Source organism: Lactuca sativa, chromosome 3 (genome assembly GCF_002870075.4).
Source record: "Lactuca sativa cultivar Salinas chromosome 3, Lsat_Salinas_v11, whole genome shotgun sequence".
NCBI lineage: Eukaryota > Viridiplantae > Streptophyta > Magnoliopsida > Asterales > Asteraceae > Lactuca > Lactuca sativa.
In genome coordinates, this window is record NC_056625.2 from 243,863,381 (window position 1) to 243,883,878 (window position 20,498).

Genomic DNA, 20,498 nt, shown 5'->3' on the forward strand with positions numbered 1-20,498 from the left:
GTTGGAGGTCACTAAAAATCATAATAAAATTTATGAACAAACTAGACTCATTTTCCAAACTCCCAGAATTTACAGATTTTGATTTGGACCTTTGATAATTTTTCTATAAATTTTCTAAGAACAGCAATAGAAAATGTTAACAACATAAAAATGCTATCAATTTCATTCCACCTTGTGACTTGTTGAGCAAGGTGTATATCATTATGTGATCATATATTAGAAGATTATATGCCATTTTGTCTTGGTAATTAGACATGTATCAGTAGACAAATAGATTTTTACCTTCTCAAGGATGGTAAATTAGTTTAATGTTATAAACAAAGTTTACAACCATGGCATGCAAATATTTGATAAACAATGGAAGTATAGTTTATGTTTCTTTTACTTTATAAACGATTATGATAAACTATAATAGGTATAGTTTATGTTTCATTACATATCAAACTCTTTACCAAAGGTTCTCAGTTCACGTAAATCTGTTAATGAATAAATTTGTGAGACACTCGCTTCATGTTACATCCATGTAACAAAATCAAAAGTCCTATAAGTTGTAACCAGAGTCTCTTGTATGGAGAACGTGATAGTTGTGTATAGATCTATATTGGGTCTGAGAAACCCACACCTGAGCTGCATGCAACAGCTAGACCGTCAGGTCTGAGGTGAAAAGTGTCCTTTAACTTGCGACGCCCGAAGAACGTCGTATTACGAGGCCGTCTGAGTCATAGTATGGTTATAATAACTCACATGTGGTATTAACAAACATAAGATTTACGGGTTTTACTTTTAAATTTAACGAGTTTATGTCGATTTAAACTTGCACAAATTTCCTTAAGTATGATAAAATACTTGTACAATTTCGGTCTTGACATTTAAGATTTCAATGCATTACATAAGATAATATGGGATTTTCTCGAACAAACATTACTTTACAAGGAAAGGATTTTTGCATCACCTTCAAAAGCTTATGAACTCACCAACCTTTGTGTTGATACTTTTTCAAAACTATTTGTATTCTCAAGAAATCACTAAACATGTAATCAAGTGCTTTTGAGGATGGGACGTTAAGGCGTCAAACATTTCATTTTGTCAACATAATGTAATTGATTTGGAAACATGTAAACTCATACAATGATGTAACTCTTTCAATTATATTTATGTTGGCTGTGTTTGCTTTCATCACTATTGTAATTGTTGTTATGATACTATACATGAAGTCCTCCACCCCTGACGTTTCCGCCATCTTTGGTTTGGGGGTGTGACATTGTATCACATATCAATCCATAGAAACACAACCCAAGATCATATTGTATAAAAACTCCTCATGTGTGTACTGATCATGCCAGCGCCTTCCCACAATCCTCACTGGTACTTAACACAACACTGTAAGCATAAATGCTTAGTGAGTTCCCCAAAATACCACATATAACACATATTAGCCACTCGAAGCTGTAACTCTATGGACCCTCCGGTCCTAACTCTGTGGACCCTTTGGTCCTAACTCTGTGAACCTTCCGGTTCTAACTCTTTAAACTCTGGAACATACACGGCATGAATCACATAGAATAATACAGTGCATCAGAATCACATAAATAGCATACAAGATACTTTGTCACATAACTCTAATTACCACTCTAGGTAAAGTATAGTGCGAAGACTCACCTCGGGTAACTCGGTAAATCTCGAACTCGGTAACATCTGGTCTAGCCCCTGCCTAATCACATAGAATAAGCACTCTAATCAATATAACCCTCAAGGCTAGACTAATCCCTCTCTTAGCACTCTCAGAAGGGTAAAAGACCATTTTACCCCTCTCATGGATCAAAGACCCTAACATTGACCAAACCCTAAAAGTCAACAAAAGTCAACGGTCAAACTTTGACCAGACTCGTAGAGTGCACTCGTGTGACTCGGCGAGTACATGCATGTCCTCTTCGCCCCTGGTCCTCACTTGACTCGCTGAGTCAACCCTACACTCAACGGGTTATCACAGGTCGCGAATCGCGGGGCGACCCGACTCAACTCGTCGACTCCCTTATGGGCTCGGCAAGTTCCTCCCATGAAAACACTCAAACGATCTTTTAAGGTCAGATCTGCTTCACCAACCAGTAGATCCAACCTTCTAACACACGAATGTCACGTAAAGGTTCAAACTTTACGTTCATGCAATGCTTATAAGACCAAAAATGGAGAAATAACCTTTAAAATGGGGTTCTACTCTCAAGGCTCACTGAAACCTCATAAAGTTGGAAGCTTGGGACCTTTTGGACCTCTTAAGGTCCAGATCTATCATCTATACCCAAAAGGACCTCATATGCTTCACAATCTAACTCAAAATTGTGCAATGGAAACTCTAGATTCAAGGAATCTATCAAATACATGAAATGGGAAGGAACTTGTACCTCAAAACGTGAATCTCAGTGTGAACAACACAGATCCAAGCTCCACAATCGATCTAGCTTGGATTTTCCCACTCCTTCTTGCAAGATCACACCAAAGGATGAAGAATTAGCCTCCAAAATGCTCTCTAAGCTCTCTTTGCTCTCTAGGGTTTTCACAGGGGAGTAGTGGCAGAAAATGACGACCATAAGGGCCTTTAAATAGGGCTCAGGCCATGAGATTTAGGGTTTCACTTTACAGCGCAGACTCGCAGAGTCCACGCATCGACTCATCGAGTCCGATCATTAATCCAGACAAGAATTCGCGATCTTACTCGGCGAGTCTAAGCGCCTACTCGCCGAGTCCCTCCCTAAAACTCAAGATAAATACTTAAAATATGGTACCTAGGAATCCGGATGTGACACCATGTTAATAACATGTACCCTAAGATCACAGTTTTTTATTTCTTTGAATCTAATACATCAAAAATGACCATACATTCACACTATATTTGTGGTTCAAATTTAATCTTTACTATATACATATATATATATATATATATATATATATATATATATATATATATATATATATATATATATATATATATATATATATATATATATATATATATATAGGCTTAGGTTATTCTATTCAAAGTAATTATTGTGTTATTGTATGCATAAATGTGGGTCAATCAATTTTACTTATTTTAAGAAAGTGATTAATATATATTATTGAATTAAAGATAATTGAAAAATATGATCTAATTTAATTACAAGGGTATTTTAGTCAATTAATATAGATTCAATAAAGGAAAATTCATATTTTAAGGGATCATAGATTCTATTAATTTTAAAAATCTGATTTTACGAATTATAATTCTTTTAATTCGGACATTCTGACAGAATGTGGTTTTGAGTATATTCAAAAATAAAAATATTATTAAACCATAAATAATAAAAATATTCATGAACCTATTTCTTGATCATGACTTTAAAAACTTCTTGTAGAATAATAAATTCTTGAACAATTAATTGAAGAATAAAAACAAAAAATACATTATTTCTTGTAGAATATAGGTAACAATTGTTAAGAATTACATTTATTGTTAAAGAATAAAACTACAAAAACTTTTAAAACAGGAAAGAAAACATCAAAATCTAACAACGAAACTAATACATTATAAAAGAATAATGCTGCTTAGAATCACTTTCAATTTTTCGGTCCGTTCTTCAAGCATCAACTTCTGTGAAAACAAAACCAAATTGTAGTTTAGAGTCCAACAAAATTGAAATTCATGATTCCATTCCAACAGAATTGGAATTCATGATTCCATTCCAACAGAAATGACATCATTATATTTACCTGTTTGCAAAATGAAAAGACACAAAAGAATGGAAACAATTCTTCAGACATATGTCTCAAGAATCTAATCTCTGCATGCCCAAGTGAAGCCGGTTGACCAAAAGGACCATCAAAGTCAAAAACTTCAACATCCAATAACGACGGGGGTTCTTCTGCAACATCAAACTCGAGTATTTCTGCAAAAATTTTAGCAACCAATTGTCATCAATTTTCAGGAATCTTGATAAAATCAGTTAAAAATTTGACACTGAACAAACCATTCGATTGCGGATCGAGAGTTTGAAGCTTGACAGAACTTGTTCTTGTCTTCCCATTACATGTCAACACTACAAAAGGATCTAAGAAACCTGAACAATCTAATGGAGCTAACTTGTTTCCCTCGATGAGTGCTACTGTAAGCACCCATCATTCACCTTGAGCTTTGACACCATGATCGTTTCCTGTCAACAATCAATGAGAGCATAAACATGTGGATAATCAATAAATTTTTGAAGAGTGGCAAAGGGAAAAGTTTACCTCTACTCAGTCTAGCTTGGACAAACCGGGAAACCATGATATAAACGCGCTCCAAGTTGAAGAAAATTACTCGACACGTAACAAATTCACCAAAACTATCAGGCAATTCAAGCCCATTAAACTCTAGACCTTGAATCCGATTTGAATCACATAGAAAAATATGCACAAAAGCATAAACAACCATGAAAACAGTAGAAAACACAGTGAAATTACAAAAATACCCCACCCTCAGTTCCTAATGGGATTAGTGATCATTTAGCAAAGCCTCCAACATTTGATCTATGTCTAATATAATCAGCTAATTCACGAGTTTGACTCTTTGACCAAGCAATCCTGCAAATTGGTCAAAACTCTCCTTCAATCCTTGCTTTGCACCACCTATAATCATACCTTTCAGGCGTTTCCTTTCCTTTGCCTGCTGATTCCATGGTTTCCATTGATTCTTCGAAGGTTGTAGTGAAGGCGGATTCTTCTATTGACTCACCGTTGTCGGATGAAGTTGTGGGTAAATCTGATGAATCATATTTGATGGAGGAATCATCTTGTTTACTAAAAAGCTTCTCGAATCGGCCAGCAATGGCTTTCATCATCTTTTTTGGTGATTTTGAGGTGTTGGAGTCGTGTATTGGGCTTTGTCTGCCATCGTGTTCGTCACTACTGTCATTGGTGATGATCAGTTGTAAGGAGAATTGATGAACATTTGATATGTCGTGCCCTCTCCCATGAAGTGAAAGTGCAAGGAGAATCTTCCAAACACTGAAAGCGTCGATGCTAGGGCTTTATCGGGGTGGGAGATTGAAGACACGCCGATGCCAGGGCTTTATCAGATGGGAGATTGAAGACACGCTTATTTATTTAGGTTATAAGAATGATTATGGGGATTATTTTTGGAACTTACTAAACAAATTACTAAATTACCCTGATTTATTTATTTAGTTATTTAATTTTGATTGACCCACATTTATACATATAATAACACAATAATTACTTTAAACACCTGAACCTATCTTTCTCTTTCTTTCTCTCTCTCTCTCTCTCTCTCTATATATATATATATATATATATATATATATATATATATATATATATATATATATATACATATATATATATATATATATATATATATATATATATATATATATATATATATATATATATATATATATATATATTGCAATTAGATCATACGATTTTCTATAGATGATTTAAAGAATTTTACCCCCTTATATATCATTTTTGTAAATATCAAAATGGAAACAGTTTGAATCAAATACTTGATTTTATTTATGCATAAATATGTTTTTAATCTGCAATAATTTTTTTTAAAAATCATAGATAACTACCGATAAAATGTAATTGACAAATAAACTATTTTAAATTAAAAAATCAATTTTTTTAAATGTCAGTTTACACTACAAGAAATCAAAGCATTAGCGGCGACGCCTATAGCGGCGACGCAAAGCAATAGTGGCGACACGTAAATGACGCGTTACGTGTCGCCGCTATTGCTATGCGTCGCCGCTATAGGCGTCGCCGCTAATGCTTTGATTTAGCGATCCGCGTCGTTTTCACCTCATCCGTCCGATTTTATTTTGATCTAACGGCTGTAAAGGAAAGCGGAAACGCGTGTTACCTTTTCCCTCCACATGTCGCCGCTAATGCCCTTTTGTCGCCGCTGTTGCCCTTACGTCGCCGCTAAAACCCGTCGCCGCTAATACTAAACGCAGATTACCCCTTCACAGGTTCCCTTTCTGCCATTTTCTTCTCTACTTCCACCTTCTCTCGTTTTCCTCTTCTTCTTTCTTCAATATCACGCTTTTTTGACAAGTTTGTGGAGTTGGAATTGCTTCTTGGACCGGTGCTTGCCCCTCCTTCCCTCAAGACAGCCATAAACCGGTGATATTTTTGCAAATTCCGAAATTGCCCCTCCTTCCCCAAGGTCGAATTTCTCATCTTTTTCTATGATTTTTCTGTTTTTGTGTTAATTAAGATGATAAAATGTGAGCATTTTTCAATTATATTGAGTGATTATGTTTGTATTTTGAGATATGAAGTGGTTAATTTTGCATTTTATTGGATAATTTTGTTTGATTGTATATATTTTGTTGGAATATTTTGTTGGTTTGTGTGTGTTTTTTTTTTCAGATTTGTAGGAATTTAATTATGCATTTTGTGTATATTTTGATATTTATGTTTAGTTTAGATTGATGTATAAAAAAATGACATGAATATATACATTTGTTGGATTGAAATTTATGTTTATACCACATTGCCTTAAAATGAAAGTTAGATGTTTATATTTGTATGAAATTGGATGAAATTGGAATATGCAAATTAGATGTATACATTTGACTTAAGTGTATGAAATTGGAATATGCAAATTGGATTAAATTGAAATATGCAAATTGTATGAAATTGGATATATACATTTGGCTTAATTGTATGAAATTGGATGAAATTGAAATATGCAAATTGGATGTATACATTTGGCTTAATTAGGTTATTAATAGCAACTTACTTCTAGTAATGTATTGTATATGGTTTCAAAGTGTTTAATTTATTAGTGACTTAATGTTTGGCCAACTTAATAGCAACATACTTTTAGTGACTTAATGTTGGTCATTACAACTTTAGCTTTAATTATATTAATTATAAAACTAACTTAATAGCAACGTACTTCTTGTAATTTTAATTTAAATAGAATAAAATTAAATTAATTTAAAAAAAACATTAAAAAATAATAAATTAATTATAAAATCAACTTAAAGTAGTTTTAAAATCAAGTTAATGTTAATATTAAAATAAAATAAAATTAGTTTAATAAATAAATTAAACTAATAACAAAAAAGAAAATATTAAATTAATTATAAAATCTAATTAATTTACTTTTAGAACCAAATTATATTAATTATAAAACTAACTTAATAGCAACGCACTTCTTGTAATTTTAATTTAAATAGAATAAAATTAAATTAATTTAAAAAAACATTAAAAAATAATAAATTAATTGTAAAATCAACTTAAAGTAGTTTTAAAATCAAGTTAATGTTAATATTAAAATAAAATAAAATTAGTTTAATAAATAAATTAAACTAATAACAAAAAAGAAAATATTAAATTAATTATAAAATCTAATTAATTTACTTTTAGAATCAAATTATATTAATTATAAAACTAAATTAATAGCAACGTACTTCTTGTAATTTTAATTTAAATAGAATAAAATTAAATTAATTTAAAAAAACATTAAAAAATAATAAATTAATTGTAAAATCAACTTAAAGTAGTTTTAAAATCAAGTTAATATTAATATTAAAATAAAATAAAATTAGTTTAATAAATAAATTAAACTAATAACAAAAAAGAAAATATTAAATTAATTATAAAATCTAATTAATTTACTTTTAGAATCAAATTATATTAATTATAAAACTAACTTAATAGCAACGTACTTCTTGTAATTTTAATTTAAATAGAATAAAATTAAATTAATTTAAAAAAACATTAAAAAATAATAAATTAATTGTAAAATCAACTTAAAGTAGTTTTAAAATCAAGTTAATGTTAATATTAAAATAAAATAAAATTAGTTTAATAAATAAATTAAACTAATAACAAAAAAGAAAATATTAAATTAATTATAAAATCTAATTAATTTACTTTTAGAATCAAATTTAGTTACCTTTATAAAATCAAATTATATTAATTATAAAACTAACTTAATAGCAACGTACTTCTTGTAATTTTAATTTAAATAGAATAAAATTAAATTAATTTAAAAAAACATTAAAAAATAATAAATTAATTGTAAAATCAACTTAAAGTAGTTTTAAAATCAAGTTAATGTTAATATTAAAATAAAATAAAATTAGTTTAATAAATAAATTAAACTAATAACAAAAAAGAAAATATTAAATTAATTATAAAATCTAATTAATTTACTTTTAGAATCAAATTAAGTTACCTTTGTAAAATCAAATTAAATCACTTATAAAACCAACTTAATAGCAACATACTTTTAGTGACTTAATGTTGGTCATTAAAACTTTAAATTTAGCTTTAATTAGGTTATCCCGTGTTAGAATACTTTTTGAATCGTTAACTTTATGAATACTCTACTTGATTTTTGTTTCCCATAAAGTAAACATTAAACACTAAATTATGTTTCAGTTGCATCATGTCTATTGATAAAAGCTGGACTACTAATCCACATCGTCAATCTCCCGAGTTCCAGCTAGGGCTCGACACTTTTGTCGAGAGATCCATGTTACACTTAGATTGTAAAGGTGAAACCAGATGTCCGTGTGAGAAATGTGATAATCGTTACTTCATGAATCCGAAAGCAATGAGACGTCATGTTCGTATATATGGTTTCAGTCAATCATACAAAACATGGATATATCACGGTGAACCTTTAATCCCTCCAGTTGTAGATGTCGTATCGCCAAGCAACGAGATGGCTGATGTTATTGACGATGTTATGTGGGAGTCGAGAGAAAATGATATAAACCTCGATGAAGGAACCTCGAATATAAGGGGTAGTGGTATCGATGATGATTTTGAAGAGTTGTTAGAGGCAGTCGAAACCAAGTTATATCCTGGTTGTTCGTTTTCATTCCTTGATTTTTTAGCAAAGCTGATGCATATGAAGGTCAACAACAAATGGACTGATAGTTCATTTGATCAACTCCTTGAGTTGTTGCATTCGGCATTTCCACCGGGCAACAAGGTTCCCCGTTCATATTATTTAGCAAAAAAGAAACTGAAGAAGTTGGGTTTAGGGTACGAGTCAATTCATGTGTGCAAAAACGATTGTTTTCTCTTCTGGAAGGAACACAAGTCATTGCAAGTTTGTCCCGTTTGTAAAGAGAGTCGGTGGATTGATAAAAACACCAAGGGCAAGAAAGTGGCTCATAAGGTGTTACGGTACTTTCCAGTGGCCCCTAGACTACGCCGTTTGTATTGTTCACGATACACTTCCAAAAATATGATATGGCATAGTACTGGGAGATCAGAAGATAATGTGATGCGTCATCCCGTTGATGGAGAGTCTTGGCAAAAATTTGATGTAGATTTCCCTGACTTCTCAAGTGAACCTCGCAACGTACGATTAGGGCTGGCAGCTGATGGCTTTAATCCATTTGGTAACATGTGTAATCCGCATAGTACGTGGCCGGTTGTACTCACCACTTACAATCTGCCACCATGGCTTTGTATGAAAGAGTCATCATTCATGTTGGCCTTGTTGATTCCCGGCCCTAAAGCGCCTGGAAAGGACATAGATGTTTTCCTTAGGCCGTTAGTGGAAGAGCTTAAGTTTTTATGGCAATCAGGCATACGCATTAAAGACGCAGCGACAAACACATTCTTCACGATGAAAGCTATGTTGTTATGGACAATAAACGACTTTCCAGCTCGTAGTAGTTTATCGGGCTGGAGCGGACAAGGGTATAGAGCATGCCCGACTTGCAATGAAGACACTCCTTCGTACCGTGCAATAAATAAAGTCGTTTATATCGGTCATCGTCGGTTCTTAGATGCTGATGATCCATTAAGGATGAATTTGAAATTTAATGGGCAACCAGAGACAAGACCCCCTCCGAGACACTTTACTAATGAAGACATACAAGATCAACTAGGTCGTCTAATACTTCGTAAACCGGGTAAACATCCTAACACTCTCAAAGAAAACATGGATCGGCAAGGATTCGAGTTGAACTGGTCGAAACGTAGCATATTTTTCGAGCTCGAATATTGGTCTTCTCTACAGCTGAAACACAACATAGATTTGATGCATGTCGAGAAAAATGTGGGTGAGAGTCTTTTGGGTACTTCTATGATGAATGATAAGAGTAAAGACACATCAAATGCACGTGAGGACTTGAAAAATCTGAATATCCGGCGTAATCAACGGTTGCAAAAAAAGGGTAACAAGTTCACTAGACCACATGCAAGCTACTCATTCAAGAAAGCTGACCGCAAAATCTTTTGTCAATTTATAAGAGATGTTAAATTTCCTGATGGGTTTGGATCTAACATTAGTAAGAAAGTGGTAGATAATGATACTAACATTATTGGGTTGAAATCTCATGACTATCACATTCTTATGCAACGTTTGATACCGATTGGAGTTAGAGCATTATTGGATAAAGAAACTTCTACACCAATTGTAGATCTTTGTATGTTTTTCAAGCAAATTTGCTCCAGAACACTAAAGGTGGAGGATATGAGGAAAGCAAAAGAAGACGTCATTAGAATCTTGTGCAAGTTAGAGTTGATTTATCCACCAGCGTTTTTCGACATTATGATTCATTTAGTTTTGCATTTACCAGATGAAGCGATTGCTGGAGGCCCGGTATGTATGAGATGGATGTATCCGTTTGAAAGGTATATGAAAAAACTAAAAAACTATGTCATAAATAAGGCGAGGCCGGAAGGTTGTATAGCTGAAGGTTATATTGCTGAAGAAGCTTTGACATTTTGTTCGATGTACCTTCGAGATGTCAATCGCCTTGAAAGAAACGAAGACGTTGTCATTGAAAAAACAAAGTTTTGGATGTTTGAGTCCAAGTGTCGACCGACGAGTGCAACGCAAATCAAACATCTTGATATAACAGAGAAACGTAATATTGAATGGTTTATATTGAATAGTTGTCAAGAAGTCAGACAATACATCGAGTAAGTGTTCTTACTTTTAATTATCTTTAATTATTTATTGTTACTTTTTTCCATTCATTAATTTAATATATATATATATATATATATATATATATATACATATATATATATATATATATATATATATATATATATATATATATATATATATATTTCATCAATATAGAAAATTCAAATCTGAACATCCTGAAAGTGACGAAAAGACCGAATTTCCCAGCTGGTTTCTTGAAAAGGTAATCATAATTAACAAACAAATATCTTTCATAAATTTAATGAATCAAGAATACATAACACATCAACATATGTTTAATAGGTTTATCAACTGGAAAAAGAAAACTCTCCTGAATTCCACAAAGAGTTGTCAGCCCTTTCATTGGGTTCACAAATGGATGTTTATACTTACACTGCGTGCATAGTCAACGGTGTTAGGTTTATGGTACTTAGTCGTGATGCACAACGCAAAACGCAAAACTCTGGGGTTCTAGCGGTTGGTGAGAATGGAGAGAAATATTATGGCCAGTTAGAAGAGATTATGGAGGTGCAATATCCATATGATTATTCGACTGTAATATTTCGGTGCAAGTGGTTTGATACGGGAGATATTCCTGATGATAATTTCATAAGTATCGACACAGAAAAAGAAGCGTACCAAGATGATCAACTCATATATGCTTCGCAAGCCAAACAAGTGTTCTACATCCGCCAGCCTGTTAATCATCGAAGAAACCAAAACAACAACCCTCGTTGTATCGTCGAGCATGTTAATCATCGAAATATTTGGGATTTACCATCCGACAATCCTCGTGTCCAAAATGCTTACAGTGACTCTGTCCAAGATGTCGACAATGTGGAGGCCGAAAATGTTGACATAGTTCAAAACAACTCTTCATCTGGAGCTAGACTTTTTATTGAATTCTCACAATACTTTCAAAACAATGTTGATGTAGCTCAAAACAATGCTGATTATGATGATGAAGACGAGACTGAAGTACCTCCGCCAACGGGTAGAATCGAGAATGTTTCCGATGAAGAGACTGATTATGATGATGGCGATTCTGATTATGATACGGATGAAGAAGACATTGAATTATATGATCAAGATTCTGATTAAAAAATCAATTCTTTTTGGTAATAGAAACTTTATTTGAAATGTAACTTTAATTCATATTGTTTGTTTATGTTTTATTTATGTTGTTTGTCTATATTGTATATCTTACAATTTCGCAGGGTAACTAACTTTTATTCATATTGCAGATGAGGTTTACTTGGGCAATACTCTTGGCCATGATGGCCGATGTTATGGGGCTTGGACACGGAGGTGATGGAGCCGGGGATCCACCACCTCCAGGAGGCTTTGGTCGTGGTCAGCACGAACAAGATGGTGAGTTTTATTCTGATATATTTATTAACTATTTTTATTATTTTATAATAAGTTATCATGACTAATAGGTTTAATTGTATTTTTGCAGCCGAGCTTCCTAAAAAAAGGAGTGGCATGTCAAAAAATATTGAGTTGGGAAAGTTGATAAGGGCAAATAAAGGAAAGCCCATAGATTTGGATTTCGACAGGGAGATCACATATTCCCCTGTCGGGAAGCGTGGTAATTGGTTCACCCATGAAATTGGGAGGTATTTGTGGAACAATGTCCCTTTCAACGTATCTGGTTGGGACAATGTTTCCCCCGCTTTAAGGAACGCAGCAGTTGTTCATCTAAAGGTAACTTGGATACAATTTTAATTTTAGTTGTGATTGTTATTTAATTAACTAAACTTTTTGTGTTTTGCAGAATAAATTTGATTTGGATAAGGTTAACATGGATCCGGAGCGTACTCAATTGTTGTGGAGCATTGATTCAAGTCTTGCAAAATTTGATTGGGACAATGTTTCCCCCGCTTTAAGGCGTTCGGCGTCAAACAAGGAATGTCGTGCAAAACAAGTAGTTGTAAACAGAGGGGGGTCGAGCTCATACAGCAATGCATGTTTTAAAGAGGTAAGTTATGATATATTTAAATATTTATTTAAAGTATAACTAATCTAAATTTTAATGTTAAATAGGATATCAGTCGAATCGAAGCTTTTCGTAAAGCTAATTACAATCGCCAAGGGGTATTTTATAGTCCTGCAGTCAAGCAACAATACGTAAGTGGTTAATTTGTATTTTTCATATAAGTGTTTATATCGTCAAAGGTATTTAGTAATCTAATTTTTATGATTTTTATTGTTTTTAAAAAATACAGAATGCTTTACTCGAAGAGATAAACCAACGAACTCAAGCTACTTCTGAGGCAAGCGGTCTAGCACCAACTGATATAAAAGATTGTTTTGAAAGAATATTGGGTGTTCGACGCGGACATATCAGAGGCATTGGGCGTAAACCCCCTACCGTTGTGTCTATGTACGATCAGCAACAACCAATGACACAAGAACAACTACAATCACAGGTAATTGTTAGTAAATGCTATAATGGAATGGTATAATTAATTATAATATTATTCTGATATATTGTTAATATATTTTGTTTTTTTTATAGTTGCAAATGCTCCAAACAATACTACAGGACCCGGCTTGTTCTGCAGCATTGGAAGAGTGGTTTCGCTCATTGCCGCCACCAAATAATGGAGATGATGATGAGGACGAGTAGTTATTTTAGGATTTTATGAAACGTTTTGTAATTCGAAACAATACTAAATGTGGTATATATATGGATTAATTTTATGTATTAATATTTTGGATTGATTTTATGTATTAATATTTCTATATAAAATTATCAGATTTTTCAAATGCTATATGGATTAATATTTGGATTGATTATAAATTTAATGTGAAATAAATATACAAAAAAAAAAAAATCAAAAGAGCATTAGCAACGACGGTAATAGTGGCGACGGCGTCCTATTAGCGGCGACAACATATTAGCGGCGACGGGCAGCATTAGCGACGACGGGAGTATTAGCGGCGACACCAAGTATTTGCTGCGACATTGAGCGTATTAGCGACGAATCAATACCGGCGACGTATTTGCAGCGACATGTCGCCGCTAAAGGTATTAGCGGCGACAAGCCTAACCTTTAGCGGCGACGTGTGTCGCCGCTGTTGCCCAATCTCCTTGTAGTGTTATTTAAATGTATGAAAAACAAAGTATATTCATCTTGTTGATTACAATCTTTGATCCATTTTTTTTCTACAAATGTGTGCAAATATGATCTGTAACTTTATAATTTTTACCTTTAATTAAAAAAACAAACACCACTTTAGTATCTTCTGTGTGTCTCTTTTTAAACTTTGACACTTCATGTCACGATCAGAACCAATTAACCAAATAGTGAGAGAACGTCACTGCAACCAAGTGATCGGATAAATGACAAACATTTCAACAACTAAGAAAACATAACGCTAAATTGGAAAAAAATAAAATAACATTGTGTAAACATTAAAATGAAAAAAACCGTAGTAACTTTTATGTAAAATACCCTTTTTGAAATGGTTGTTCAAGACGGTATAGTATTACCATACAAATTATTTTATAAAAAATCATTTGTTAAAGGTCACAACGACTAAGTCCTTGATCTTGATTTGATTTCACATAAAGTCGAGTTACTTTTTAAATTCAAGCTAAACCTTCTTTTACAAGTAACATGCATACATTCAACTCTTCGCCATGTTGTATTACTTATACAGTTATACTTCAAGATTATGAGTTGTATCATGCATGTGAGGATCAACGACTACTTCTTTACATATCTCTATAAAACCTAATGGTTCTCCTCATCAAACATCCAAATATGGCTCCTCATCTACTAATAATCGTTCTCCTTCTAGCCTTCATCTCCCACGAACCTGTAGCTATAGCACAATTTCTAGAACCTTATCCTTATACTTCCCAAGTTGCACCACTAAGAAAACATGCCGATGCTGCTACACCACTCTATAGCATTCAGATGGAGATTGCTATATGGGTATATATACCAGACATATATAAAAACTTCATTATAGACATAGACGCTCCTTTCACATGGCATGACTGCACTGTAGACTGGAATAGTTGGATTTATGAAAGCAGCAATTGCTTCGGTTGCACTCACCCGGTTTCTTGTGAAGAGTACGCATGCACAGATGTTCGCACATCTTACTCTTATGAAAGTCCTTCATGTCTTCCAGTAACCAACACTTCGACATTACCTGGTTCCGGAGACTGCATATGCCCTGTTAATGTGGTGAACCCGGTTAACAAGAAATGTGGTCAAGCCCTACTCAACTTTGACACTTTCACGTTCAGGGGTAGTGACGGGAAAAACCCTTTTTTGGATTCCTATGTTAGTCATGATAACGCGGCATGTGCTCCATCTTCTATGTTTGAGTCTTTCCCTGCTAATGTTAGTGGTGTAATGGCGTTTTCCTCATCTCGTAAAGCATTGCCGGCTTTATTATTTCAACCTTTTAATAACACTTTTGCTCTGTGTTTGCCTAGCTCTTTGTCTGCTCGTGGGGTTATGTTCTTTGGGATCGGACCATATTATCTTCTTCCGAAGTCAGATGTAGATCTAAGAAGTTTACTCTCTTATACTCCATTACTAAAAAATACCAATTCTTTTGGTTATTTTATTGGTGTCAAATCGATAACCGTTAAGGGAAGGTCGATTGATGTTTCAAAAACCACCACCAAGCTTAGTACGATTGATTCTTACACCATTCTTAGAGCAGACATTTATAAGCAAGTGGTTCGTATGTTTTCAGTTGCTACATTGGGAATCCTCCGTGCAAGGCCAGTGGCACCCTTTGCTTTTTGTTTAAAGAATCGAATTGGACATTCGCTTGCGAATTTGAAGATGCCGAATATAGTTTTGAAGCTCCAAGGTGGGAAGAAATGGAGAATATCATCAAGTAATTCCATGCAACAAGTAAGGAAAGATGTGGCTTGTCTTGCATTTGTTAATGGTGGTGCGACAAGTGAATATGGGATTGTGATCGGGACGTTTCAGATGGAAAACAATTTTCTGCTATTCGATCTAGAGAATTCAACTTTTGGGTTCAGTTCTTCTTTATTAAGCCATAAGACTTCTTGTTCGAACTTCAACTTTACCACACTTAACCATTGATGCTGCTTCAAAAGGCTTGCTAGATTACATATATATTGTGTTGGAGCTAAACCCAAAGTACAGTCATAGTAGCTGCATGCCAAAGTTGAAGACTTGAAGTTACAAAAAAAAAGTGTTATAAAACGTTTAAAAAAAGATTAACCTTATCCATTAGAGTTTCTTCCAGCGGTTTCTTCGGCACAAGTGTCGTTAAATAGTTTCCTATATTTTCAGGAGTTGTCATGCATTTTAGTTTAGGCTTTTACATTCTGTACGTACGACACGGTTGTAAAAACAGAAGGTAGATTCCCCTGTTTTCTTCTTCTGTTTATGTTTCTGCAGTAAGTTTGAATTATTTTCTATAAAAGATATTGCCTCAAGTGTTTCCATAAATTTATTCCCGAACTGGTATCAAAATTCAAAACTTAACAAAACCAATTACAATAATTGTATCCGGATGTAAACATTGCTCGTGCGCAAGGTTTGTGAAAATTGCTACAACCGGCTACCAAGAACTGAAGGCTATGTTGGATAATGTTGATTAAATTGTTTTCTTCGTGGTTCATTGATTAAATTATGCATCTTTTGTCTTAAATAATAAAGAAGTGGGTAAAAGCTTTGACCGGATTTTAGAAGCACGTTGGGTATAAGAGTCAACCATTTATCTAGTCTTTAGTAGAATTAGTTTTTTATTAATTTCCTCATGTTGTGAAGGAACATTGTGTGGGTTTTCTTATTTCCTTTCCATCTGTAGTACTTTCTCTTTGAAGTCTATTGCCTCTCTCTTTTGTTTTCATCCCGAAACACAAACACGAAAGCGCATAAAGATGAGCCAGATATGTACATGAGATTGGTGCCATGTCTGCAAATCTGTCAAAGGCATGGAAGGCGAAATAAATGAAGGACAAGAATAAAAGACACCCTTCGTTATGCTCTACAAGAGGATGGTAAAACAAAAAAAAAAAAAAAAAAAAAACAAAAGGTTCAGTGGGTAGCTGGTAGCGGGAAGCTATAATTTTTATTTGTTATATGAGTGTCTGACAAAAATAGCTGAAAACTTTTGAGATATATAAAATTATGACAATTGATTAAAAATAAATAAATATATAAATATAGTTTGAAGGGTAATTATGAAAATTGATTTCAAAAGCTAAGTAGCGTTTTGTTAAACGCTACATGAATTAGCTTTTTAGATTTGGAGTGTTTTGTTTAAACTAAAAGTTAAATGTTCGTACTAACAAACGAAACTTTTTGTTTAAACTAGAGTGTTTTGTCAAAAGCTAAAAGTTAGAAGCTTTCAAACGCTTCCAAAAGCTCAGTGCCAAACACACCCCAAAACCATCTTCCTCTATTTTTATGAGTGAGAATATTTTGGATGGTTTCTCACTAAATACGGATTCCTTAAAATCCAAACACTTTTTAGATGATATGTATAAAAACCTATACCAAAGATTTTTTTTCTTTCTTCCTGTCCCTTTGTTAATATCACAAATACGTTTTATTAATTTATGATTAAAACTATATCAAATCAAAGAGTAAAGTATTTAATGTGCACAATTAAACATGATTGTTTCTTTGACTTTGTGTAGATAGAATAACTTTTGTGTGGACGACCTCTATAAAGATTATGTCATGTCTCAAAAATACCAAGTAAAAATTTTATTTTTAATGAATTAAACCATTCATTCATTTTGTTCCAATAGATAATAAAAGTAATAGTATTCTCAAAACATAGAGTAAAAATCACAAGTAGCCAATGCGATATAAACTCTGGGGGATGCGGTGCAATCACGTCAGGTGTTTTCCTCTAGAGCTGGAAGTACTTCAAAAAGTTTAAACTACAAAGCGTAAGCACAAAGCTTAGTGAATTCCCCAAAATACCACATACAATACAACGGACCGAGCCTAACATAGGCATGGACCCAGCCCAACATGAAAATGGGTCTAGCCCAACATGTATAAAAATGGGCTACACCCAACATGCAAATGGGCCCAACCCAATGTACATACCAGTGGGCCTAGCCCAACACATCAATGGGTCCAACCCAACATATAATAAATAGGCTTAGCCCAAAATACACATGCAAGAGTCACAAAGACAACTAGTATCCTATATAGTATAGTGAGAAGACTCACCTGACTCACGGGATCAACTAAACTACAGCTCAATGCCCCTCAGTAGATGCTACACACTAAATCCAACAATCATAACCTAAAGCCAACGTAGGTCAACAATTCAACGGTTAAAGGTCAACCTTTAAGGTCCACAACCCAAAATCATCTTAGCGAATCCCCACGTCGTGGCCTTCCATTGGCAACGTTGTGGCAATGTAAAGACAAAACAATCGAGTTTGTAACAAATTTAAAATCATGATAAATTTAAGCTTTTTAAAACCAACCAAATTCACAAATTATTTATAAAAGTAGTTTCAAAAGCATTTTAACGTCAGAGTTCCCAAAATCATAAGTCCAAAACATGAGGATGTGTACGGTCACGCCTTTGCCTTCCCGTGGTTGTTTGAAGTATCTGAAACATAACCCAAAACTGTAAGCCAACGCTTAGTGAGTGTCCCCCAAAATACCAACACATAACCAAATAAAATATATACAATAACAGCATGTCGAGTTCAATCAACCATCGGGTTGGAATACCCCAGGCCCATCAACCATCGGGTTGGAATGCTAATACACTATGGGTCCAGTCAACCATCGGGTTGGAATACCCCAAACCCTTCAACCATCTCCTTAGAATGCCAATATATAACGGGTCCTATCATCCTTGGGATGGAATACCCTTGAGCCCACTCAACCATCAGGTTGGAATGCCCTTGGTATGTTGGCTTACACATAAAGCAGTAAAGCCTCAACCATCAACGAATATGTATAGATATACAAAACATATAAACATATAGTCAGCCAACAGAAAAGATATCATGATACTGATCTAACAAATCACTACACCATAATAGCATGCATAACAAGATATCGATCCAAAGGGACGACATTGGTGCCTTCGACCTGTAAGTACAGTGAGGAAAAATCGCCTCACTAACTGGACAAAAGTTGATGAGGTCACGACTCCGAATCTTAGCTCGCTAATCGGCACCTAATTCCATCAAAATCCCATAATACCCAAAATACCCTCAAGGTCAAACTTGGTCAGAGTAAAAGTCAACTGAATCAACCCATCCGAGTCAACCCAACCGAGTCAACTCATTCAGTCTGACCCAATGCGAATATATGGAGCGTACTCCTGAGGTACATTGAGCATACTCCAAACCCTCACAAGTGATCACTATCACGATGGTTGAGCTCGTACGCAAGCATACACCAAGTGTACGAGGCGTACCCTCGCATCCTTCAAAACTCAATAAGTTCTTAATGACGTAAGTACTTATGCCCATGTTCAAATCCAAGGCTCTACATGATTGAAAGATCAAGTTGCAAGCTTTATACCTTTGAAGAGTTGCAAATGAATAGTAAATATTAGATCCAAAGTTCTTCACTATCCAAATATGATCTTGCCTTCCTTCCTTCTTCTTCTATGCACACAGTCACACACTTTTAGGTTAGGAATGGATTTTCAAGGAGAATATGAGCTTCAAACACGAATGAGAGGGTGGAGGATGATAATGTGAAGGGAAATGAGGTCATAAGGACGCTTAAATATCAACCAAACCCTAAAAATTAGGGTTTCCTCATTTAGAAAGTACGCCCAATGTACAATGATGTACGTGGAGCATACTACAACGCGCCTTACTACGCTCAGCGTACACCACGTTCGCATGGCATACTCTGAAGCCTTAATTTACCAAAATGCCATTACGGCCCTTTTTGCATATATTTCTTGAACTATGGGACCAAATGAAATATAAATGAATTAAAAGGGTGAAATTTGAAGTACCTTATCATCGGGATGTTATAATTCTCCTCCACTTGATCTAGAGTTCGTCCTCGAAGTCTATTGCGACTTTAACTAAGGATAATGCTCCCATATCTTAGCCTTTGCTCCCAGGTTCACTCGGAGCCCCTCCATTGCCGCCACCATACCTTTACTAAAGGTATCTCTTTGTTGTGCGAGACCTTCAACTTTCTTTCCAAAATAGCTACCGACCTCTCGACATAATTCAGTCCCTCATCGACCTGAATATCGTTCAAGGAAACCACTGCATCCTCATCCAATACACCCTCTCGCATCTAGGAAACATGGAAAGTGATGTGAATATGACTGAGCTCCTCAGGTAGATCCAAGTTGTATGCAACCTTGCCAACCCTGACAATCACTCAAAAAGGCTCAATATACCAGGGACCCAATTTCTCCTCTTCCTTAAGCGTATCACACCTTTTTAAGGTGAGACCTTCAGTAAGACCATATCATCGACCTGAAACTCCAAATCGGATCGGCGCCGGTCGGCATAGCTCTTCTGCGGACTCTGAACGGTCTACAGTATCTGCCTGATCTGTTGAATAAGCTTCGTGGT

General features: G+C 34.4%; 2 protein-coding genes and 1 long non-coding RNA gene across 3 annotated transcripts; 2 read left to right on the forward strand and 1 right to left on the reverse strand.

Annotated features, from left to right (window-relative positions):
* Nucleotides 1-3,413: 3,413 nt before the first annotated feature.
* Nucleotides 3,414-5,095, reverse strand: LOC111883538 (uncharacterized). The gene is made up of 4 exons (XR_002847479.3): nucleotides 4,261-5,095; nucleotides 4,002-4,184; nucleotides 3,745-3,920; nucleotides 3,414-3,625 (listed from the first exon to the last, which is right to left on the reverse strand). It is a non-coding gene; the product is annotated as an uncharacterized LOC111883538 (long non-coding RNA).
* Nucleotides 5,096-8,440: 3,345 nt separating this feature from the next.
* On the forward strand, nucleotides 8,441-10,945 carry LOC111908463 (uncharacterized). The gene has a single exon (XM_023904291.3). The coding sequence runs from the start codon at nucleotides 8,441-8,443 to the stop codon at nucleotides 10,943-10,945; it is 2,505 nt and encodes an 834-aa protein (XP_023760059.3).
* Nucleotides 10,946-14,724: 3,779 nt separating this feature from the next.
* Nucleotides 14,725-16,410, forward strand: LOC111883518 (chitinase CLP). Its single transcript, XM_023879841.3, has one exon. The coding sequence runs from the start codon at nucleotides 14,725-14,727 to the stop codon at nucleotides 16,036-16,038; it is 1,314 nt and encodes a 437-aa protein (XP_023735609.1). The 3' UTR covers nucleotides 16,039-16,410.
* Nucleotides 16,411-20,498: the final 4,088 nt, after the last annotated feature.

Excerpts from the sequence above, each read along its gene's own strand:
- LOC111908463 (XM_023904291.3), top strand. The coding sequence starts at position 8,441 with ATGTCTATTGATAAAAGCTGGACTACTAATCCACATCGTCAATCTCCC.
- LOC111883518 (XM_023879841.3), top strand. The coding sequence starts at position 14,725 with ATGGCTCCTCATCTACTAATAATCGTTCTCCTTCTAGCCTTCATCTCC.